Source organism: Trichosurus vulpecula, chromosome 9 (assembly GCF_011100635.1).
Source record: "Trichosurus vulpecula isolate mTriVul1 chromosome 9, mTriVul1.pri, whole genome shotgun sequence".
NCBI classification, from domain to species: domain Eukaryota; kingdom Metazoa; phylum Chordata; class Mammalia; order Diprotodontia; family Phalangeridae; genus Trichosurus; species Trichosurus vulpecula.
Window position 1 is genome coordinate 36,495,595 of NC_050581.1, and position 25,858 is coordinate 36,521,452.

At 38.7% G+C, this 25,858-nt stretch overlaps 1 protein-coding gene across 1 annotated transcript in view; it reads right to left on the reverse strand.

The window, feature by feature from the left end:
• Positions 1–4,232: 4,232 nt before the first annotated feature.
• PIP5K1B (phosphatidylinositol-4-phosphate 5-kinase type 1 beta) overlaps positions 4,233–25,858 on the reverse strand; it is a 344,454-nt gene continuing 322,828 nt past the window's right edge. The window contains exon 15 of the mRNA XM_036739202.1: positions 4,233–5,020. Within this exon, the coding sequence (XP_036595097.1) occupies positions 5,018–5,020 (3 nt within the window). The 3' untranslated portion in view covers positions 4,233–5,017. The remainder of the gene's footprint in view (positions 5,021–25,858) is intronic.

The following is a 25,858-nucleotide window of genomic DNA, read 5'->3' on the forward strand; positions in this document are numbered from 1 at the left end:
TAAAAGAGAAAACAGTAAAAGAAAGTCCCATCTTAATTACTGATGCACATCTCTAAAATGAAGCGTTTGGCAAAATCAGAAAAAATTGTTTGGCTACAACAATAGGAGTAGAAGGAACAAGAAAGCAATAAAGAGAGTGCATCCAGTGTGGTACCTAAGAATACTTAGGAGATGCCACCTTCCCCATTCTTTGGAGAGGTCAAGGAACTACTGGTGTGGAACATTACATACAACATCAGATCTTTTCAGTGTGTTGGCTAGTTTTGCTATAAATGATGGCTCTCTGGGACAGCCATTTGTCAGGGAAATGTAGGTGATGTAAAAACCAATTATCAATAAAATATATTTTGAAGTGAGGTGCTTGGATTACCTGATCTCTCTCTCTCTCTCTCTTTTTAGAAGGATCAGGATCATTTAATTATTTATTTAGTTGGTTTTTTTTTTTTTGGTAGGGCAATTGGGGTTAAGTGACTTGCCCAAGGTCACACAGCTAGTAAGTATGTCAAGTGTCTGAGGCCGGACTGATTTCTTTTTTAAAAGAGATTTTTATTGATATCTTTTGGTTTTTTCCTATTGTCTAGAATTCCTCCTACGTCTTTTTTTCTCCTCTCAGAAAGCCATCCTTTATAACAAAGTATTTTTTTTAAAAGAGAAAGATTTAAAAAATTTAACGAAGCCAATCAGTACATCAAAAAAAAAATCCAACATTACCTAAAATGTTCTACACTTGTGGACCCCCTCCATGCACCTCTGCAAATGGGGAGTATGTTCTATCTCTTCTTCTGAGCCAGGTTTGCTCTTTGTAATTTTGCAACATTGATTTTGCATTGTTTTGTGGTTATTGTCCTTTCTGATTACAGTAATGTAGTCGCTAAGTGTATTGTTTTCCTACTTCGCTGTGCATTAGCTCATCTAAGTCTTTCCATACTTCTGTATTGTTTGTTCCTTACAGCACAGCAATACTCCATCATATTCATGTACCACAATGTGTTTAGCCATCCCCCAATGGGCATCTACTTTGTTTCTAGTTCTTTGCTGGGACTAGATAACTTCTAAGGAACCTGCTAGCTCAAGCATCCATGAATGTATGATGGATCAAGCAGCAAAAGAGAAGATTGCTTAGAGGAACTTTATAGTAGTTTGACGTTAATGGGAAACAGGTAGCTGAAGGATCAGTGAAGGGGCCAAAGTGGCAGATTATAGAAGCAGTTACAAAAATAGTGCAAAGGTAATAATTTAATTTAGGACAGGCAGGTGGCACAGTGGGTAAAGTGCTAGACCTAGAGTCAGGAAATCTCATCTTTCTGTGTTCAAATCTGGCCTCAGACACTTAACTAGCTGCATGACCCTGGGCAAGTCACTTAACACTGTGTCCCTCAGCTTCCTCATCTGTAAAATGAATTGGAGAAGGAAATGGCAAACCACTCTAAGATCCTTGCCAAGAAAACCCAAAATGGGTCACAAAGAGTTGAATGTAACTAAAACAAATGAATAACAACAACAAACAATTTAATGGTTCATTTCCTATTACTTTCTATACAAAAGAAAGGGTGTTTTGATAGGAACATATAAGAAGGAAGAGGGTACAAGAGGGGTGAAAGTGAGTTCCAAATATGGGTCATTGTAGGGCCAGAGCAGACTTGGTTATTGTGTTAAAGTGAGGGTGGGGAGGGCAGTGATGGATAGCAGCACGTGGTCATTAAACTACTGGGAAGGTTAGGAAAAAGTCAAGAAGGGGTAGAAGGTCCTAGAAAGGACTAGTCCTGTCCCTGCTTCCCTTTCACAGGCCAGAGTGATATGATTTTACTTATTTATTCTGCCCCATATTGCCTTTAGTTTCACTTAATTAAATAAGTATTAATGATCCATCTACTGAGTGCTAGGTGTTTCACTAATTGCTGTATATACAAAGATGAGTAAGATACTGTACCTTCTCCCAAAGAGCTTTCAATCTATTTGGACATATAGGGCAGGGATACAAGTAACTGGAGTGTACATCAGAGATGGTAAGTGCATAGAAGTGGTACAAAATACTATCAGAGTTGAGGGAAAAAAAGGTTACTTTTAGCTTGGAAGTTAGGGAAGAATTCATGTAGTAGGTGATGCCTGAACTGGGCTTTTGGCAGTAGGGAAGAATTTTAACAGAGATGGGGCAGTGCCTTCCATGTGTGGGGGGCCAATATGTAATAGGTATCTTTCTATTTCTCACATGTGACGTATCAGTGCTTCCTTTGATCTGCGGGGCCCCAGTGGACCATAAACGTACCAGTTTCAGGACTACTCATCAATCATTGTCTTCTCTCTCTCTGTCTCTGTCTCTCTCTCTCTCTCTGTATTTGGTAGATCCAGATTGTTAACATCCAGTTAGACCCCAAGTTCAGAGTCAAATAGTTTAATTAGAATAGTGAAGTCATGGTCAAAGAAGCATTTGATCCACATATCGGAATTTAACATTCCAATCACTTTCCAGACCTGAAGCTCTAAGATTCTCTCCAGACTGAAGTCTGTTTTCTTGCTCTTTGGTCTCTTGAACTCTGGGAGAGCCAAGTTGTAAGGCTATTTAGCTTGTCCAAAACCTCTTGGTGCTACTCAGAACCAGAGAGGGCTGTATGTGTTTTTGGTGATTTTCTTGGTTGCCTCTATAATGGTGAAGAGAATGGCAGGCTTGCTGCCTCTAGGATCCCAGAGATTCTGCTCTTCCTTGGTCTGGTTTGTGCATCTGCCTATCCCTAAAACCCCAGCACTGAAAAGGGATACTCCTTAAATGCTAATGCTATACAGGTGTAGCACTGCCTGTCACAAATCTAAGGTTAACATACAGTAGGGGACAGGTATGGCTGTTTTGTAATGACATTCCCCTCTCCTTTTAACCTTTGCGTGCCACTCCTGCATCCTGCCTCATGTCTCTAAATCAAACCAATGTGAGCAGTGCTGGCACCAAAGCAAACTGGGAAATGTTCCCATTGTGGCATTTCTCAAGGAACTTGGGGACACAGACATCCTTCACACATGGAAATAGGAGAGGGTGGGACACAATCAACAACTCCTCTGGTTTGGCAGTAGTGGATTATGTGTGAAGGGCAACAGAAACAGCTAATGGTAGAAACTTAGATGGGCCCTAGATTATGGAGGAATTTGAATGCCAGGCTAAGAGATTTGAATTGTATTCTGTGGGCAAAAGGGATTGAAGGTTTTTGAGTAAGGGAACGACATGAACAGACTTGTGCATTTGGAAGATCACCCTGGCAGCTGTATGTAGGATGAATTATAGTTGGGGAAGAGACTGTAGTCAGGGAAAGCATTTGGGAAGTTATAACAACAGTCCCAGCAAGAGGTAATAAGGGCCTGAACTAGAGTGCTTCCAGTGGAAATAGAAAGGAGGGGACCGATTTAGAATACACTGCAGAGACAGATTTAATAGATCATAGGATTTAAACCTGGAACGAACCTGAGAACTATTATGTTAAATTAATTATGTTAAACAGTATCTTATATTAATTAGATTCACAATTTTCATAATTGGCATTTTCAAATACTATTTTTGCTTTAAGGAGACTTCTTTCTCAACATTTTCCTCCTAGGAATGAATGTACTTCCTGAAGCTGACTTAATTCTCTTGCTTCCTATTGTTTTTCAGCTCTAACATCCATTGGCAGTGTGACTATGAACACATTACTTAACTTCTCCAAGCTCCAGCTTCTTCACATATAAGATGGGGTTGGTACTTACACTTCCAGGATTAGTTTTTTTTTTTGGAGGGGGGAAGGCAGGGCAATTGGGGTTAAGTGACTTGCCCAAGATCACACAACTAGTGTGTCACTCAGGTCCTCCTGACTCCAGGGCCGGTGCTCCACTCACTTTGCCACCTAGCTGCTCCTACCAGGGTTGTTTTGAGGAAAGTATTCTGTAACCCTTGAAGCACTACATAAATGGAAATTATTATTATTATTGTTAAAGCAGTGTCTTGCCTGTACCATTTATTACATAACTACTTATAGCTATGCTACCGAAACTGCTACTCATCATGGCATTTTAGGAAGCAGCATCTTAGATTATCTGCCCATCGTTTATTGAGACACTCCTTTTGGGAGCCATTTTTAATTTCGTTCTTTATCCCTGTTGTGTTCTCAATTCCTCTTCAAGCAATTTGTTGACTGTCTGGGCCCACCAAAGTCATAAAATAGGGAGGAGGAGTTAAATGAATACCAATGGAGAGACCAGGCAAAACCAATATATTGCCAATGTTGAGAACAAAATATTTTTATTTCTGTCAACAAAACTATAGTTTACAGTAGTATTTACTAAATAAATTATATAATTTCTCTTTTAACAAGCAATAAACTGAATCACAAATATTTCAAAGACAATATATGTACACAACATAAGGCCTTGTTATAAATAGCTTTCTCTCTTTCATTTCACTAGTCAACAGTGAAAATATCTTTATAGAAGCAAGTCTCCATAAAGTCGGTGCAGACAGCTTACACTGATCCTTGTATGAAGTCAGTTTAGACTTCCAACAACATGGACTTAACGTGATTATGACTTTGAAAAAAGGAGCAGAATTTATACTTTATTAACCATTTTGTATTGATGAGTTTTTAAATAGATATTCAGATTACATATTTGACTTGTACATTATCACTGGATACATGCAAATGAAATAAACACAAGAGCCAATAGGAAAATATGACTTCCAAGTCCCAAAGGGTGATTGGCAACAGTATAGAAAGTAGCTTAAATATAGTCTATGCGGTTCTTCACAGTTCAACAAGCAACAGTAAATGATAGGAACGTGTGGCTTTTTTTCACATCATTTCTGCCAAGTGAGCAGCGCTATCATTTCTATGGTTTGAGGCTCCCCTGACATCTTTCACAGGTAAAGATAAGTCCAGTTGATTACTACACTTTGTGTAGCAAGCTTGAGCCAAATTGTGCCCAGTAATTCTGGAGTGGAGAACAGGATTTTCAGTCACTGTGGTTACTTCTGCCCGTGTGTATAGATTTTCACTTTCTCTTACTGAAAAGGAAAAAGAACACAGGTATGAATCTCACTTCTTTCCTTGTAACTACAAATCCATCATTTGCCTAGTGATGTATTCAAGCAATTTCTTCTCCATATGTAAGGATTAGGATTCACAAATAAAAATTATGAGCTTTTATGGTCAACAACAGGTCCAAACATGTCAATCCTCTGCTCAATAAACTGGTGGGTTCCTATTTCCTCTAGGAACAAATACAAACTATTTCCTTTGGTATTTAAAGTTCTTCATAACCTGACTTTGACCCATTTTTCTAGGCTTATCATCTATTAATCCCCTCTACACAATACTTATTTCAGCAAAACTGGTCTTCTTGCTGTTCTTTCCTCATAGCATTCCATCTCTGGACTCCCGTTCCAGTTGGGCAATGCTCCCTCCCTTCCTTCCTTCCTCTCTCCCTCCCTCTTTTGCTCCCTCTGTCTACATGGGTAATCTTAGCCTTACATGTGGGTGTTCTGCTCAAAGTAATAGAAATTTTGATTGCTTAAACCTCGCAAGACATTGGGATTTGGAAGCTAGATTTTTGTTTTCTTTTCGCTACTTATTTATTCTCTCTTAAAAAAAAACTGAGACAATTAACTCTTCTGACCCGTGTTGTTTCATTTATGATTTCTTGAAATAGAGCTCTGGAAATCCAGGCTTTGATAAAGCCCATTGGGATTCCAATGGAGCTACCTGACTATGCCTTAAACCCAAATCACTCTTGCTCTCACTGATTGACCAATAATAGGTTCCAGCCCAAGCTTCACTTGGTTGTTGTTTGGGGTCTGATAGCTCGGAGTGAGTGTAAGTAGCAATTGTTTTTGTTTTGGTCAGAAACTCTGAGGGTCCTCCCCTCCCAGACTGATTTTTTTTTTTTTGAGTAGGCAAACTAGGAAACCTTTTGCCTCATTTCTTATCAAGCCTTAAATCACTGAATGGGTGTTCCCTCAGACAAACTGGGGCCTGGGAAAGACCTTAGCTTAAAAAGGCCAAGGTCTCCCCCTGCCTCTGGGGCCATCTCCAGTTGTCCTAAACTATGTCTTGCCACTGGACTCAGATGACTCTGGAGGGGAGAGGACAGTGATGTTGCACGGCCTGCCTCACTTAAATCCAATTCACTTGCGAGTCAAGACATCCTCCTCCTGATGTCATTGGTTCTCTTTGAGAATGATGAACAGCAACCTTGCCTTTGCAAGGACCTCTCTCCACCATGCCTAGAATACTCTCCTTTTCAACCCATTTCTTAAAACTGGTTTCCCTCAAGGCTTAGCCCAAGCCTCACTTTCTATATAAAGCCTTTCTCGATCCTCTCAGCTACTAGTGCCTTCACCCCTTCCTCCACTACCTTGCATTCATATTGTTTATACGTTTATGTACTTTTACGTGTACGTGTTATCTTCTTTGAAGGCAGAGCTGAGTTTATTTCTTTGTGTCCTTAGTACCTAGCACAGTGGCTATCTATCTATCTCTTAAGTACCTATTACACATATGGTAGGTACCTACTTAATTACCTAGTTACTCAAGTACCTAATATCATATATCACCTATTTCTTAAGTACCTACTACATACGTAGGTACTTAAATGCTGGTTCATTGTGTGTTCTTGGAAAACATATTTCAATAGCAGGGGTTATTTGCCTCATTACAACCCTGTGAGGCTGGTATTCATTTGCTTTGTCTGGATCTGTGATATGATTTTATCAGTGGAAAGGACATTAAAGGAGAAGCATTGACATGTATTTTGCTGCTGCATTCTAAGGACCCTGAGACCCTTCCATCTGATTTGCAGCTGAAATCTTCCTTATTTTTTGTCTCACCCATTAGAACTCCTTGAAAACTGGGACTGTCTTTTCTATTCGTATCCCCAGGGCTTAGCATAGTGCTTTGCACAGAGTAAGCACTTAATAAATGGTTTATTTATTTATTCACAACTGGAAGGAGACTTACCTGGGGATACTGTTACTGGGGGTAGAGTTAGTATGTGATAGAATCAGAATTTGAACTCAGGTCTTCTTGAACTAAACTTTCTTTCCTTTTTTTTTTTTTTGAGGTAATCAGGGTTAAGTGACATGTACAGGGTCACACAGCTAGTAAGTGTCTGAGGCCAAATTTGAACTCAGGTTCTCTTAACTCCAGGCCCCATGCTCTATCTACTGTACCACCTAGCTGCCCCTAAGCTTACTTTCTATCCACTATGTTAAGCTCCTCTTTGAGGTAGGTAGTGAAAATACTATCTCCATTTTATAAATGAGGAAATAAATAGAAGCTGCCTTTTTCAAGCCTAGCCTAGGTTATTCAAATGCCTTGGCTTTGCTCTGTGCTTATATTCTAAAGCTAGAAATTGTTATCTTTCAATTGAAATGGACAGATAATCCCTCAGTCTCTTTTCAGCAGATTATTTCATCCTTCTCCATCAACTCTTTTATCAGGATTGCTAAAATGAAGTTATTTCCCTTTTCAAAAACCAGTACGAGCCCAGGGTGAGAGTCACAGAGAAGTCTAGGCTGCAGTTGGGACTCTTTCACTAATTACCTTTATGATTTTGAACAAGACCTCTCTGATCTCAGTTTCCTAATCTGTAAAAGTGTACCGGGAATACATGTCCTCCCTATCTCAGAGTATTGTTTTAAGGATCGAATGAGACAACAGAAGTGAAAAATAGCAGGCGTTATACAAATGCAAGGCATAATAATCCCCGAACCAGTTCAATCTCTGTGGTGACCTTAATGGGAAGTGAGAAGACCACAGAGTGGCTGGGATCTGAGACTAAGAAGGGAAAAAATGGCCTTGATAAGCTACAAATTGGAATTATTACATGAGACATGAGTGGGCTAAGCCTTTGTCTTGACAATTTTTTTTTAAAGAAAAATCTTTTAACAAAATAACCATAACCAAGCAGAATGAATGCACACAGTGAGCATGTTCACAAATACACTTCTTTTTTTACATCCTGAGTGCATGTCCTTTCTGTCAGGAGATGGGCAATATAATTCATCATGGAGACATGATTGTTGGCCATTTAGTTTCAAATCTGTTTCATGTTTACTCTCTATTTCCCCCTCCTATATACCCTTCTCCCAACTCTTGTTCTAGTCACCTCTTCTCCTGGTCCCATTAGATATTTTCTCTAGGGCAAGTGGTTTTAACCTGGGGACCATGAATTTGTTTAAAAACAAATACCCACATCTCCTGGTTTCTAGTCCAGTGCTTCTACCATTATATCATATGGTTTCCCTGAGAAGTCTATTTCAATATAAATTATTTTCCTTGTTATGCCATGTCATTTTATTTTAAGAACTTAAAAACATTGTTCTGAGAAGGGATCCATAGTCTTCAACAGCCTGCTAAAGAGTTCCATGACACAAAAATAGTTAAGAACCTCTGTTCTAGAGCTCACGTACATGCGCACGCACACAGACACATACACAAATCATATTTGGCCTAATAATAATATTCTACATTCTATATGAGTATTTGTATGATAGCAAATAATTAAACAGATAAACAACTAAGGAATTTTGCATTCATGCAGAAATTATTTTACTTGGGACTAGCTTGTCACTGGGGCAGCTAAGTGGTACAGTGCTGGGCCTGAAGTCAGGAAGACTTATCTTCCCTAGTTCAAATCTGACCTCAGACACCAGCTATGTGACCCTGAGCAAGTCACTTAACCCTGTTTGCCTCAGTTTCCTCATTTGTAAAATGAGCTGGAGAAGGAAATGGCAAACCTCTCCAGTACCTTTGCCAAGAAAACCCCAAATGGGGTCATGATGACTGAAAAACTGAACAACCGCAAGAATAACAAGCTTGTCACCCGACAAGCCTTTGTTATTTCCCAGGAAGTGGTGGAAATAATTGGCCAAGGAGTGAGACAATGTCACAAGGTGAATGAACCCAGCTCCGGGTCCTTCATCCTGATTTTCCCTCTGAGGCCACATTATTAGTTACTCGAAGCCTCTTCCTAGTTGTAGCAATCTATAACTCCAAACAAACGCCTCTGAGCTTTAAGTAAGTTGCTGTCAGGCATAAGTGCTTTGTGGGATTTGAAGTCTTAGAGTCTAGCTGTGATAAATATTGTTTCAGGCAGAAAGCTAGACAGCAGCGCTGGCCTTTACTCAGTACAGAATGGGATATGTTGTTAAATTTATAGCCCCACAGAAGTATCAATTAATCTGCAATGAAATAATCCAGTATTATTTATATAGTAGCAAGAGGATAGATGTTTAATCCTCTTAATCCTTCTATATGTTATCTGTGTGACCTTGGGCAAATAATTTCACTTTTCTGGGGCTTAGTTTTCCCCATCTGAAAAGGTGTTGCTATACCTTCTCCTTCTTAAAGCTTGATATAAATAGCAATAGGGAAACAGGGCTCTGAAACATGAAAAGATGTTTTTTTTTCTATTTCTTTGCCAGCCAACATTCACCCTACCTTTTACAAACATTACCATGAACATAGATTTTTGAGTTCTTACAGTATCCTGGTGAGGGCATTAGAGGTGGAAGAATTAGGATGCCCAGGTTAGAATTGTCCTTACCACCTTCTCTACCCCCCAAAACAACCCAAAAAACAAAAGCAGGGTTAGAAAGAAAAAAAAGGAAGTGTTTTCTAATGGCCTATGATTAAGACAGTTATGTAAGTAAGACTCAGGTGTCAAGGAGGCAATGTGGTATAATGGTAAAAAGACTGGAATGGAAGGGAGGAGATCTAGACTTAAGGGCTATTTCTGCCATCATAATAGGCCACATTTATGTAGTGCTTTGAGGTTTATGAAGAATTCTCCTCACTAAAGCTTCATGAAGTAGGAGATGTAAAAATTATTATTTCCATTTTATGTGTGGGGAAACTGAGACTCTGAGAGTTCTTAGCTTGCCCTTAGTCACACAGCTAGTCATTGCCAAAGTTGGAACTCAAACCTTGGTTTTCCATTTCTCAATCTAGTTTGTTCTTTCTACCAGGATACATTCCTTCTGTCCACCTATGTGACCTGAACAAGTCAATTGAACTTCTCAGGGCTTCAGTTTCTTCGTTTGTTAACTGATGTCTCCATACTCTATGATTCTATTAAAGCAGAAGATAGATAAAAGCCATGATAGACAGGAGAGTATTAAGTTTCATTTTGTCGTTTTATGTGTCAGAAAACAGAGTTCTCTTCCATGAAGAATGAGATGGACTTTCATATTTACTGGCTTCTTGGATGTGAACTTAATATGTTACCTTTCTTTTCTTTTAAAAAAAAATTTCCCCCAATTACATGTAAAAACAATTTTTAACATTTGTTGTTTTTTTTTTAAATTTGAGTTCTAAATTCTTTTCCTCCCTCCTCTCCCCTCCCCTCTTCATTGAGAAGGCAAGCAATTTGAGATAGGTTATATATGTGCAGTCATGCAAAACATATTTACCTTTCTTTTCATGGTAAAGTTGAATCCCCAAGTCTCAAGTCAAGAAAGAATGATCTAATTAAGCGCAGTGTCCTGAACATAGTAGGTGTATCTAATAAAGATTTGTCAAATTAACTTGAAATGGCCCCTGTAAACTGTAATTAATGTCCTTATTTTCTCTTTAAAATTATTCTGCGTACATATGTATTTATACATACATGCACATATGTATGTTTATATATTTATACATATACACACACACACACACAAATATACACACACAGCTGTATATGTCTGTCTATCTGTCATAGTCTTTTTGTTGGTGTAGGGAACTCCCTATGAAGAAACACCATTGCCCAATGCAGATATTGGTACCCACTCTGCAACTTAAGAATCTTAGAGTTGTTTGGGGTACAGAGAGCCTAAGTAATTCTCCCAAGATTATACAGGTCTTCTTCATTCCAAGACCTGTTCTCTACCCACTACATCACTCTATCTCTTACAATCTAATTTCCCTCCTCACCTCTAGCTAGTAGAATACTTTACTTCTTTCAAGATTCAGCCTAAGGATAATTTTGCTACATGGAGCCTTTAAAAATATTTTTTTATCTTGTCAAATATTTCTCAATTACAAGTAAATTTTTTAAACATCTATTACATTTTTTTGATTCTAAATTCCCTCCCTCCCCTCTTTGAGAGGGCAAGCTATTTGAGATTGTTTATACATGTGAAGTCATGCAAAACATATTTCATGTTATCCAAATTGCAAAAGAAAACACAGATAACACCCCCCGCCCCGAAAAATAAAGTAAAAAAAAAGTTTGCTTCCATCTGCACTCAGAGTTCAACAGTTCTTTCCCTGGAGGTGGATAAGCATTTTTCATCATAGGTACCTTGGAATTGTCTCGGTCAGAGTAGCTAAGTCTTTCATAGTTGATAATCATACAATATTTGCTGTTGCTGTACACACTGCCCTCCTGGTTCTGCTCACTTCACTTTGCATCAGTTGGAAGGTTTTCCTGAAACCATCTTGCTCCTCCTTTCTTCTGCTACAGTAGTATCCATGGAGCCTTTCTTAAATCCCCTACTGCTCCTTTCTAAACGATCTTGTGTTTCTTTTGAATTTATTACATATTATTGAATTTATTGAATTTTGAATTATCTATTATTGAATTTATTGATGTTGAATTATGGAATTGAATTTATACAATAGATTTACATAGTGCTTTAAGCTTTGCGAAGTACTTCATATATTATATTACGTCATATTGTATCATGCTATATCATATCGTATCGTATTGGATTGTATTACATTAATTATATTAATCCTCCCAACAGCCCTATCGGGTAGCTACTATCCCCATTTTACAGGAAAAGGGTTAACACACTAAGTGACTTTTAATGAGTTATATAGCTACTAAAAGGATTTGAACTCAGACCTTGAATCCTCTCTAGCTACTGCATCATTATATGTACATAGGGTCTCCTTCAAGGACAGAATGGAAGCTCCTTGAGGTGTTGCTTTTGTCTTTCTATCTCTGGGGCCTAGCATAGTGCCTGGCACATGTTATGTGCTTAATAAGTACTTGACTGAAAAACATTTACATGTGGGAAAACAATGAGAGAATGATGAAATATTTACATGGCACAAATTCTAAGATCAGTAGGGGTTGAAGTAGAGCTTTTGAATTTTTGAGGGAAAGGTACTTCAAAAATCATCTGGTCCAACTCCTTTTAATAAATGAAGACATAACCCAGAGGCTTTAAAAGATTTGAGGGCAGCTAGGTGGCGCAGTGGATTGAGTGCTGGGATTGGAGTCAGGAAGACTCATCTTCCTCAGTTCAAATCCAGCCTCAGACACTTATTAGCTGGGTGACTCTGGGCAAATCACTTAATCCCGTTTGCCTCAGTTTCCTTAACTGAAAAATGAGCTGGAGAAGGAAATGGCAAACCACTCCAATGTCTGTGCTAAGAAAAACCCAAACGGGGTCATGAAGAGTCAGACACGACTGAAGATAACTGAACAACAACAAAATTAGATGATTTATCTCAAGTTCACACAGTCAATTAGTGGTAGAATTTAGCTTAGTTTAGGGTTCACGGAGGAAGTGGGACTTGAGTTGGATCTGAAAGGATGGTAAGATTTGGGTTTGACCTAGCATCCTGTGCTTTCTCCTCTCCTACGCACTTATTGGTTGAATATAGCTCATGAGAGGGCGGATTTACTGTCAACAGTTAAATATCCTCAGTAAGTACATGATGCTCCTCAATGAATAAACACACTGGGATCAGTCTAGACCCAAATGACAAGTCTGCTCTTCCCTAGGCCTTCTCACATGATGGATTTAAGAGCTGATCCTATCATTTAAAAACTGTTAGTGTGAAAGAGATTTTTTAATACCATTCCCCTCCTGGCGATTTGTTCCTTGAGAACGTTACATGATGCTTTGGGCACCGGTGATTTATCACTCCTTGACAAGTCTACAGCAGGATTTCCAGAACCCAAGTTACTTTTGCTAATTGTAAAGTTAATTTGTTACCTTATTATATAATATATCACATAGTTCTTTCATCTCAAGATAAGAGACAGGCAAATTAATCTTTCCCCCAGCTGCTTCCTTCCTTGGGAAAACATGAAGAGGAAGAAAATCTATTATTGTTTTCATCTGAAAAGGAACACTGTCATCCGATAAGTACAGTGGCCCATCTCTCATTGCTACAGAAGGGACTAATCAGATGCCAGAGACTTCCAGGCTGGGTATGAGCATGAGATGTAGCACTTGGATTGTGTATGAGGAAGACTGGAAATAGCATCTTCCCATCACCCTCTCTGTGCTTAGAATCCTAGATTTAGAGCCAGAAGGGATCTCAGACTTCCTTGCTTTACAGATGAGGAACTGAGGCCCAGGGAATTTTAGTGACTTGCCTGAGGTCACACAAGTGTTATCAGAGATGGGATTTGAACCAAGGGTCTCTGACTTCCAAATCCAACACTTTTTCCCATTGTACCCTATTTATATTTTGCTGATATTTTGATTTCTAAAGATTCTGTGAAAGAGACACAGTAGAATGATTTCAAGAGATCGTCTTCAAATATTTAACAAGAGAAAATGAAGGATGTTCACTCATTTCGGTTGTGTCCAACTCTTTGTGACCCCATTTAGGGTTTTCTTGATGAAGATACTAGAGTAGTTTGCCATTTCCTTCTCCAGCTCATTTTACAGATGAGCAAACTGAGGCAAACAGGCTTAAGTGACTTGTCCAGGGTCATACAGCTAGTAAGCGTCTGAGTCCCCATTTGAATTCAGGTCTCCCTGACTCCAGACTGAGTCATCTAACTTCCCCAGATCATAAATACATACTACTATATTAATTTGTTGTTGTCGTCGTCCTATTGTATTTAGCAATGCCTGACTCTTCGTGACCCCATTGGGGGTTTTCTTGGCAAAGTTACTGGAGTGCTTTGCCATTTTCTTCTCCAGCTCATTTTACAAATGAGGAAATTGAGGCAAACAGGGTTAAGTGACTTGCCCAGGGTCACACAGTGGAGGCTGGATTTGAATCCAGGAAGATGAGTTTTCCTGACTCCTGGCCCAGCACTCTATCCACTGTGCCACTTAGTTGCCCGCTACATTATACGATGTAACATTATACAAGCTATACAAAAATAGATAGCAAAAAAGGATAAGATACAGATGAGATGTGATCCTAGAGTCCGTAGGGACTCATACTTTGGGAAAATCACTGTGGCACCCGTATGGAGAGAAAAGAGACTTGAGACAGGGAGACCAATTAGGAGGCTATTACAATAGTTCTTGTGGAAGTGATGAAAGTCCAAACTATAGGGTACAGTGAGGCTGTGATAACTAGGGTGGTACTGTCAATGGTAATACAGGAAGAGAGATGGATTTGGGGAAAATGAATGTAATAAGACAGGCAACACGTCACAAGTGACCCATACCTGCTCATACCGTGTGACTCATTCTGTCCCACCCAAAATAAAGGTGGGGGGCAGTGCTCTTCTTCACTTGCTGATCACTTTCCTATCCCACTAGCACAGAACCCACCCTCCAATAGGTACCTGTCGGAGCCACAACGTGATCTGGGGCAGAGGGACAGGATACAGCAGTCGGATTTTCCCCAATGATATCTGGGTACTCTGAGTAGCAGTTAGGTTATAACTATCCTGAAAGGACAATGGCCATCTAGGAAGAGGGGAAGCTGGGACTTTGTACTGCAGAGGCAAGAGAGCAGAGTTGGGTGGCGTTGGGGGATGAGGGTAGGTAGGGTTGCATTAGAGACAATTCCCACAATGAGAATGGGATGTGACCCATCTTCCCACCTTCTAGTTGGTTGATCACATTTTGGAGACCAGACAAGAAACTGTAGATGGAACCAAATGGAACTCTTCTTGATTTTCCATTTGAGAATTCTATTTAGACAAAGCATTATCTTGGCCAGCCCTTTTTCAAAAAATTTTAAAAATATATTTTCCAAACTTTTTCATCAGTCCTTCCTTGGATGTCTAGAAGCAGGGAGCAGAGTCATGAATAAAAAGTGAGCTGGCCTAGAAATCAGGAGAACTGGGTATTGGTCCAAGTTCTGCCACTAAGGACTTGTGTGTATATTACCTTGGACCAATTACTTCACCTCTTAGCTTCAGTTTCCTTATCTATAAAATGAAATCCATCTGTACACAGACTAGGTGATTTCTGAGGTCCCTTCCAGCTCTGACATTTTCTTTTTATCTGAATGTCCCCTAGACATCTCTAACTGGACATGTCCAAAATGCAACTCATCATTTCTTCCTCAAAACCCAATCCCTCCTCCAAATTTCCCTGCTTTTGTTGAGTACCATCTTTCCAGTCACCCAGATTCAGAGACTTGGAGCTATTCCTGTCTCCTCAATCTTCTTCCTTCCCTGCCCTTCCTCCCCATCCACTTAGTTTCCAAGTCTTGAAATTTCTATTTCTCCAACATCTCTGGCATCCAGCCTGTCATGGATCTAAGACACATCCCTTTCACTCTACTCACACACAGCCACAATCTCAGTTCAGTCACTCATCATCTTGATAGTTTGCCTTATAATTATCCTCCCTACCTATTTTTCACTACTAAATTGATATTCTTAAAGGACAAGTATTACCATCTCGTTCTCTTTCTCAAGAAGCTTCAGTGGTTCTCGACTATCTCTAGGATAAAATATAAACTTGTCTGTTTGGCATTTAAACCCTTCTTGATCTGTCTCCAGACTATCTTTGCAGACTAACTTCATTTGGTCCACATCACACGTTCTATGTTTCAATCTGGTCTATTTTTTGTTCCCCATACATGCCATTCTAATCTCCCATTTCTAGGTCTTTTCACGAGTTGTTCCTCATGCTTGGAATGTGCTTCATCACCTTTATCTCTTAGAATGCCTACTTTTCTTGAAGGCTCAACTCAAATGCCAGCTCCTCAAGAGGTTATTATCCAATTTTCCCCCTTGTTAGGATATCCCCCCCCCAATACTCTCTATTTACTTTGTATACATTTTTTAATTGATTTAGCTTTATACATGTTGCTTCCCTCCATTTGAAAATAAGCTCTTTAAAGGCAGGAACTATTTCCTTTTTGTCTTTGTATTGCCAGTACTTAGCACAGTGCTTGCACATAGTAGGCACTTAATAGATATTTGATAAGTTCAGTGAACAAGCATTGTTCTATATTATATGCATCCATCTCTCCTATTGTATCATTTTCTATTTTAATAAAGATTCATTTGTATTTGTAACTTGATTTCTTTTAGGTCTGACCTATTAGTTTTTTTTTTTTATTAAATGCCTGATCAATGGGCCTTATGGTAGTTTACATGGTTGTTCCAAGTCAATGCTGTGAGATACTAAATAATATACCTCTTTCCTCAACTGTAACACAGGGATAATACCTGACCAATTTGTCTTACAGGACTTTTTTTTTTTGAGCGCAAATGAAATAATATGTGTGAAAGTGCTTTTGAATATATAAAGTGCTAAAGACATGTAAGGTATTGTTATCATTCTCACAATGAGGGTCAACGCTTTCTTAAAGAATAAAAAGAGATTAGAATTAAAAAAGAATTATGGAGAGATTGGATGATGTAGGGAATCACTGGCAATCTAGAAGACTGTGAACAAGTGAGTAAGAAATGAAGGGTCAACTACACCCAGATCTATGGGATAAATGGAAATGAATGCTGAAATGAAGTGTAAGTCAGCATTGTCTGTGAAGATACAATACAGCCCAGTTTTTTATTGTAAGATTGAATTACTGCAAAGAAATTACTGCAGCTCAACAAAGCTCTGACCAAGATAAGAATCCTTGCATTAATTTTTTTGAAAATCCAAAGTTCCTTTGCTGCTCCAATCATAGCCATTCCAACAGGCTCAACTATAGTAAGGCCAGCAAAAATTATGTATAGCATCATAAATAAGACCACTAGCTTGACTTCACTGATTTTAGAATTCAGTCATCTCAATTATAAAATGGATGCTATGGGATTCAGGCAGTCAGGCTTAAACTTGTTGTTATAATGTAGTAAGTCTGTTTTTTGTACTGTTGATCAAGATTATTTTTGCAATATCTTAAGGGAGGGGAAGACCTTTCCTGGTATTACAAAGCCATTTTGGAAAATGCGTTAGGACTAGGAGTCAGGAGATTTGGGTTCTAGGCCTTACTGTACAGTGAATGAGCTATGAGCCATAGGTGAGCTGCTTCCCCTCTTTGGTCCTAAACACTTCTGTTAAAAAAAATAGACTTGAATCAGTGCTTCTTAAACTGTGGGTCACAGTCCCATATGGGGTTGAGAAAAATTTGGCAACAGTAAAAGGTTTCTGAACATGCAAAGACCAAAAATTAATTAAAAATCAAACATGTAACGAATCCCAGGTGTTTCTGGCAGCACTTGTCCATGCGGCATCATGCAACTTTGCTGCAGCCTTGGTTCTGAACACAAAGCATGCACACTTTGCATAAAGGGTCTGGAGTGGAACCCGTTTAAGAAGCCCTGGACTGGATGGCTCTGAAATTAAATGATTCAATGGGATCACTTTTTTGATGATAGTAACATGAGCCATGTGGTACATGTTACTGACAAAAAAAATAAAAATTAAAGAAGGATTAATCTCAGTACTGATACAAGTCCATTACAAACCATCCCTCAAACAGCCAGTAGTTTCATGAGCCATAGCACAGATTGTTGGTCTGGTCTGGAAACTCCTATAGATGGAGATTTGCAAGTCATCTGTAACTTCTTGCCATTTGCAGAATTGTCTGGGGCACTGAGTGGTTAAAAGACAGCTAGTATATGCTGGGGGCAGATCTGGAACCCAGGTCATCCTGACTCTAAGAATGACTATCGACTACCTCAGCAATTTTCAAAGTGTGGACCAAAGACCCTCGGGGTTCCTTACAACCCTTTTTGGGGAGAGGTCTGTGAGGTTGAAACTATTCTCATAACAATACCAAGATGTTATTTACCAATAAAATTCTCCTCTCTTTTTTAACTATAAAACTGTGGGAGGCCAGATTTTCTTCATATAATTTAACCAAGATAACATATTGCAACAGATTGAACACAGAAGCAGATATGAGAATCCAGCTGTCTTCTATTAATCCAGACATTAAAGAGATTTGCAAAGTAAATGAAATGTAACTCTTCTCACTATTTTTGTAGATATAATTATCTTTCATAAAAATGTTATTTATGTTACTATGCAATAGGTTTATTATCACCATTTTAACATAAATTAATAAGTATTTAAAAATTATATCTATTTAATTTCGAACAGTAAATACTGATAGCTAAAAACTCACATAAACAAATGCTCTTTGGGGTCCTCAATAATTTTTAAGTGTTTAAAGGGATCTGCTGAACTATAGCAGAGATGTCAAACTCACGTAAAACTCTCTAGTGTGGCCCAAACTAGATTAAAATGTAATTTGGAAATATTTCACAAAATAAATATAAACTTGTAGTTTTCTAAATCAGTATGAGGCTCACAGGGAGCCCATTTCTATTGGTTTTGATACCACTGACCTAGACTGTACTGCTATAGCACAGACTACATATAGACACTAATTGACCTAAATTGTATATGTATATATGTATATATATATGTGTGTATGTGTGTGTGTGTGTATAATATATAATATATATATATGTGTATATATATATACACACACATATACATATATATATATATATGTCATCAAAATCAGTGAAGGATCTAAATACAGAAACTCATGTCAAAAAGTTAGACTGAAGTTTACAAAGGTCTTGTGACTCCTGATTCATGGTGCCTGATTTACGAAGTATTTTCCTTGCAATAATTGCGTGAGGTAGGTGGATAAAGTGTTATTACTACTGTTTTACAGATAAGGAAACTGAGATTTAGAGGGGCCAAATGTCTTGCCCAAAGTCACCCGGATCACCTGGCATATAACGCAATATAGTGAGAAGGTTATGGGATTTGGAATCAGAGAGGCTGGTTTCTAATGCCTCATCCAGCTCTGCCTTTTTCAGTCTCTGTGACCTTGGGTGTCTCCTTGACTTTTCTGGGCCTGTTTCCTCATCTGTCAAATAAGAGGGTTATACTAGATCAGAGGTATCAAACACACAGGCCAACTGCAAGAACCAGATTTAAATGGAATTGGGAATTTGAAACTCAAAATTAAAAAAGAAAGATGAATATTGAAAATGTTTGTTTACATGTAATTGAGGAAAAAAAACAAAAATTAAATATAAAAAATGCTTTATATGAATGCACATGTATAATCTATATCAAATTGCTTGCCTTCTGAAGGAAGGAGGAAAGGAGAGAATTTGAAACTCAAAATTTTAAAAAACAAATGTCAAAAAATTTTGTTTGCATGTAATTGAGAAAGAAAATTAAAATTAAATGTAAAATGTGATTGGGAAATAGCAAAATAAATAAAATACAATACAACCTAGATAATGTTAATAAGTGGTTTTCTAAGTCAAGATACAGTGACACTAGTCAGAGCTTTCTAAATTGTGAGTTGTGACGCCATATGGCAACAGTAAAAGGTTTCTGAACAAACAACACTCAAAATAAGTTCAAAATCAAATGAATCTGAGGTGTTTCTCTTGCCGATTGTGCATTGCACAACTTCACTGCAGCCTTGGTTCTGAAAACAAAGCACGCACACTTTGCACTGCACGTGCCTTCAGGCTAAGCAACCCCAAGGAATGGTGCCAAAAAGCAAAAAAGTAGAAAGAGTTTAAGAAGCCCTGGACTAGAATCTAGAATTCTTGATGGTGATCTGATGATCTCTAAAGTCCCTCCCAGCTCCAAGTCTATGATGTGATGATTTTAAATCTGTGCTTCTATGATCCTAAATAACAATGGGAATTTGAACTCATGGGTCCTCAAGTCCCACTGCACTTTCTTTTCTATCATGCCATCTCTTACGTTTACAGAACTCTTCCATACTGTCACCCTGCCCCACCTCACCCTGCTCCTCCCCCCAGACTTATGACTGCTCTTACTCCCTCCTTCATCCCCCCAAGTTTTGTGATTCCTTGGGAGGGGACTCCCTCCATTAACGCGGTTTTGCAATTTTTTTTTAATTCTGGAGAAATGCCTGTTGGCACTGAGATGTTGCCATTGAAATGTCGAGATCTTGCCCGCCTCCGAGGATCCCACAGCCATTCTATATCACAGGCAGGACCTGACTATGCCTTTCTGACTTCAAATCTAGCTCCGGATTCACTGTATCATGCTGCCTCTCATATAAAATTATGTTAATCTGTTCATTCCATCACTTTCATTTGTCTGCTACCCTTTATCCTATTTATTAATTCACAATAAAAATATAATCATTCTTCACATCAATCCCACATCGTAACTGACATCTCCGATAAGGGAGATTAGTTAAAGGAAGGACTAAGTGCTTTTCCCTACTTGCCCTGTTCTTCTGTACTCTGAAAATGCATTTTGCAGAGATAATATGCCTAGATTAAATACCAATAAAATGCAGGGGATATTCAAATGGAATGATGGCGAGGTTGAAGAAAAAAAGGCCTCTCCCACATATAATACATTAGAGAGAAAGCTACTGTTTTGCAGTTATTATTACATATTATTATTACTATTATTAAATCAGCAATCTCATGATTTCCCATACAGTTCTATTGTCAGCTAGGCATGAAAGGACATTCAAACCCATTACTCCTTTCTGTGGAATGGCTTTGCCGCTTTTTTTAAAATTTAAAATTAAATTTTTTTTTTTTAGTTTTCAAGTTTCATTTTTATAAAATACTGAATTCCAATTCGCCACTCTTTGCATTAACATTCCCTTGTGTTCTATACTGGGCCAAGGAGAATTCTTAGAAATTGAAACAACTTACAAAGCTGCATTAATGAACTTCAATACTTCTGGCAATTCAAACGGGGGATCATATTATCGTCTGCCTTTACCAATACAGTATGCTGCATTCTTCTTAATGCCCTAATGTGCTGTTGTCAGATCAATGGAAAGCATCCCTTTGGTCACTGGTTAAAAGTATTTAAAAAAATCTCCCACTGTTTGAAAATCTCTGAAATGATTTGTTGTTGTTTAGTCATGACCAACTCTGTGATCTCATTTGGGATTTTCTTGGCAAAGATGTTGGAGTGGTTTGTTATTTACTTCTCCAGCTCATTTTACAGATGAGGAAACTGAGGCAAACAGGGTTAAGTGACTTGCCCAGGGTCACATAGTCAGTAAGATCTGAGGCCAGATTTGAACTCAGGAAGAGGAATCTTTCTAATTCCTGGCCCAGTACTCTACACACCATGCCACAGAACTGTCCCTAAATCAAAATGCTTTAGATTGCCTCAGATACATACAACTTGAAGGTCAAGTTCTCTTTTAAGCAGGGGACTTAGAGTTTAAGGACCTGAGTTCAAATACTGACTATGCTACTTATTACCTGTGTTACTCTGGCCGACCTCTAGGAGCATCACTTTCTTTGCCTTTAAAATGAGGGAGTTCTGTGGTACAGGGGCAAAGAGTTCTGGATTTGGAGTCAAATGCAGGACCTGAAGGGGACCTGAAGACCTCAGCTCTTTGAACCTTGGGCAAGTTACTTAAGCTCTATGGGCCTCATTTTCCTGATCTGTTAGATGAGGGGGTTGGAGTCAATGACTTTTAAAGGTCTCTTCCAGATCTAAATCTTCAGATCCTAATTGGATAATTTAAAACCTGGACTGAATGCTTCAGTTAGCGCATTAGAACTCAGACCAACTGCAGTTGGGTGGTGCAGTAGATAGACTGTGGGAATCAGGAAGACTTGAGTTCAAATCTAGCCACAGACACTTACCAGCTGCATGACCCTGGGCAAGTCACTTACCTGTTTGCCTCAGTTTCCTCATCTGTAAAATGAGATAGTAATAGTACCTCCCTCTTAGGGTTGTTGTTAGGATCGTATGAATTACAAAGTATTTTAGAAATCTTAAAGTGCTTATATTAGTGTTACTATTATTTTTCTATTCTTGTTTCAGGTAAACTGGGGGAAAAAGGTTATTCTAATTTATACGTACACAATATACAGTGTGGCTGCTTAAAGGAGATTCCATTAATTATCAGTTATATTTAAATCGACACACTTAAAATGGTTTGTTGGCATGGCATCGTCTCCCCCACGAATTCTACCATAATGCCCATTCCTACTCCCAGCCCTAATCTGCTATAAAGGATGCCAGTCACTAGAGGATAGACCAGCTAATTTTCCACTATGACTTCCCCTGTCCTCTGCTCAGCTCAAGAGAGACCATCCTGGAGCTTCCTCTCCTCTCCCTCTTTCTGATTCCAGGTGTCTTCACAACACTCAGAGACCATGGGTATCTCTGACTACCATACCTCAACCTGCCATGCTCATATATGCCCTGAGCTCCCAGGGGGGATATTCCAGAATAATTCCTTCATTATGTCACAGGAAATAGGTAAAATCAATTTCAATCTCTCTGTCTCTGTCTCTTTCTCATACAAACACACATAAGTATATGCATACTTAAATGTGTCTAACATACCGTGGATTACATTTTTATAATTTATTAATAATGTTTGGATCCAACTTTATGTGATCAGAGGTTGCTTGCACCCAGAATGTTGCCTGACCTCAGTAACTATCTAGTAATGCCAAAGATGGCTATGAGGTATTTTGGGTTCCCCCAGGTCCTGGAACCAAAACACTCTTGTTTTGTGTTTCCACAACCAGGACTTGTTTTGGATCCACCCAATCTTATGTTTTGGGTTCCTTTCATTTGATTCCTGTGTGACTCGTGGGTCATCAAAATCCTAAATAACATAAACTTTCCAGAACCTGGAGAGGAAGCCACACCTTCTTTCTGGCTCTCTTTCTCTCTCTCTCCCAAATGACCGGATACATTTCTTTCTAAAACTATTTCAGACTCTGGGGATTGGGCTTGTGAACAACAATATATACACGTACACACGATGTGTATATATATATATATATATATATATATATATGTATGTATGTATGTATGTATGTGTATATACATATATATATATATATACACACACACACATATATGTATAAGATATATGGTATAAAAATAGTCCTGAAAGGGGAAGTAGTCTTTCGAGAAAAGTCTTGCTACTCATAAACACTCTTAAAATACTAAACAAACCTTCCGCTTATAATAGGCTAGTGCTTTAAGTATGGCTGATGACAGAACAATCATGGTATCCTGGATACTAAAAAGACCAAGAAAGAAAAAGACAAAAATGTGTGCACAATCCTTCATTTTAACCCTATATAGACACATCCTTCGTTTTTCAGTTACTTTAGCCTAAATGTGAAGGCAAATGAAAATTGAAAGGAGGGTAATGAGCTATTAAAGTGAATAGACTTTTAGGTCTGAATGAACAAGCAGATGTAAAATAAAAATCTCCATGCATGAAAACACACCCTGGAATTAAAAGTTAATGATTCAGAGCCTTCTAGACATGCAGCTGTTTCAAATATTCTTAAGGTTTAGGGCAAAAGATGTGAAGGAAAAGTAAAGTCGGAGAGGCCATGCATTCTACCATCTTTTCCTTCAAGAAATATTCTTTAGGGCATCCTCAGCTTATCAACAGGCTCTGTTTCAAAAGATTGTATATAAATTGATTGTTTGGAATTTGAAATGTTTCAAAGAATCATGAAACTTTGGAACATTTTGTAATGAGTGGGAGGAAACCTTGGGGATGATCTGGTTCAAAGATTCTTGTTTTTTAAAAACTATTCCATCCTCCTCTAATTTTTTTTGGAGGGGGGAAGGCAGAGCAATTGGGGTTAAGTTACTTGCCCAAGGTCACACAGCTAGCAAGTGTGTCCAGTGTCTGAGACTGGATTTGAACTCAGGTCCTCCTGACTCTAGGGCCGGCACTCTGCTCACTGCGCCATCTAGCTACCCACTCTGGTTGGAGGATTCTTAACTTAGATTTTTTTTGTTTGTTTACAACTTCACAATTTTATTTCTAGCTGTATTTGAATCTGAATTTGTTTTAAAAAATATTTTGATATGATTTCAGTGTAACAGGTTTTTCTCATAATCCTGGGAATTTTATTTTATGCATTAAAAACATTATTCTGAGAGGGGTCCATTGGATTCACCAGACTACCAAAAAGGATGCATTACAAAAAAAAGGTCAAGAACCCTTGATATAATTCAATTTTCTTTATTTTACAGATGAAGAAGCTGAAACCCAGCAAATTAAGCCCAAATAAGCTAGGGGTGAGGTTAGGAGTAGAATCTCTTTTAACTTGTAGTCTTTCAATTATGCAATTTTATAAATGGTGGATAGGTTATAAATGGTAAGTTTTCAGGCCAGCCCATAAAAACTAACTTAATATATAATGTATGTGAAATATACACGGAACCCATAGTACCACAGAGTTGTGCCATTATGTATTATGTTTTGGGGAGAAAAATGATTCAAAGTTCCAGTGTGGGATGCCTGGACCCTCACTCTTTCTACCTCAGCAGTGGAACTAGGAATTCTTCCACTTCCTAGCCACAAGGCAGTAGTAGGGCCTTGTGTTTCCCATCTCCAGGCCACTAGTGCTGGCTCCTTCAAGGTGGTGAGTGTGTGTAAGGGATGAGAACTAGGATTCAAACAACAGGAAGTCGTGTTCCAGGGAGTAAAGGAAAAGGAGATACTGCTTAGGATCTTCTACCCATGTTAACTGAGGGATGTTTCCCAGTCCTCACCCCTTTCTTCCTGTGTCCCTTTCCTCTGCTACTACCTATCATCTTTGACCAGGGACTCTCTCTTTGCTGGATCATGATAGAATGGAACCCAAACTTCACAGTTTCTGTCTCTCAAGCATACGGCGCTTTGGAGACTTTCTGCTGTTAATGTGAAACAGAGAGGTGTAAAGTCTCATTCTATTATCTGTCACCTTCTTTTTCTTTTAACTTAGACCCAACTTGTTAAATTGCAAATAAATGCTATCTTTGAGTACACAAAGGACTGGAGTAGAGATTCCATGTTCCTGAGAAAAGATAGACTCAGGTTATCTTGGGTACTTTATCACAAGAGTTAGGGTAGGGGTTGGGGCTCTGTGGGTATGACATAAGTTGAGACCACTTAGGGAGCGAATGGTTAAGGTTGGGGAACCCATGAGAAAATATTAGGCTAAAATTAATGTAAGATCTATGTAATCGGTAATGAGGGAAGGGAAGAGAAGGAGAAGAAAACATATGGCTTATTATCTTTTCCTATTATGTCTGGGCTCTCTAAGACTCCCTTAGGGTGAAGTGAAAGGCCTTTTCATCATAGACTCTGCCTATACTGAAACACTAACTCCTCAGTCTCAAATGCAGTTATAAACCAACAGACTTCTAGGAAAGGCACTATGGGCACACAAATTGTAAACTCCCATCCCAGCTGTTTCCCTATTTGTCAGAACCCTGAGCATAGGGACATAAAGACATGCTTACATCAGAGGAGTTTCTCCTAGATGATGCAAGGGTGTCTTCACATCATGGAGCTTCATCAAGGTCTTACTTTGGCTCCATGATGGAAGGCACACAGTTTTGTTAGCCTAATTAAGTCTATTGATATTGGAAATCCCATTTCTTATAGCTTATCCCAGTCATGCTACTCCCTCTTGGTACTGCCGTGATTCTACTGCTATTTAAGACGTTAGTGCTAAAACATCTAAGTGCCCTCAGCTTCACTTCAATTGCCAACTGTGATATCTTTTATCTTGGTTGACAGCCCTAACCTTCCCTCAACAGCACCTGTTTTTGCCATTGCAAATGGCACCCAAACGACCCTCTATCTAAGTGAAAAGCTGGAATAGTGTGTGTACGTGTATACACTCCACATGCCATCCCATCTCAGGCAAGAAATAAAAGAGGCAAGACAAGGAAGTAGATGAAAATCCTAAACCTCAGCAATGGAGAGGAAATGGG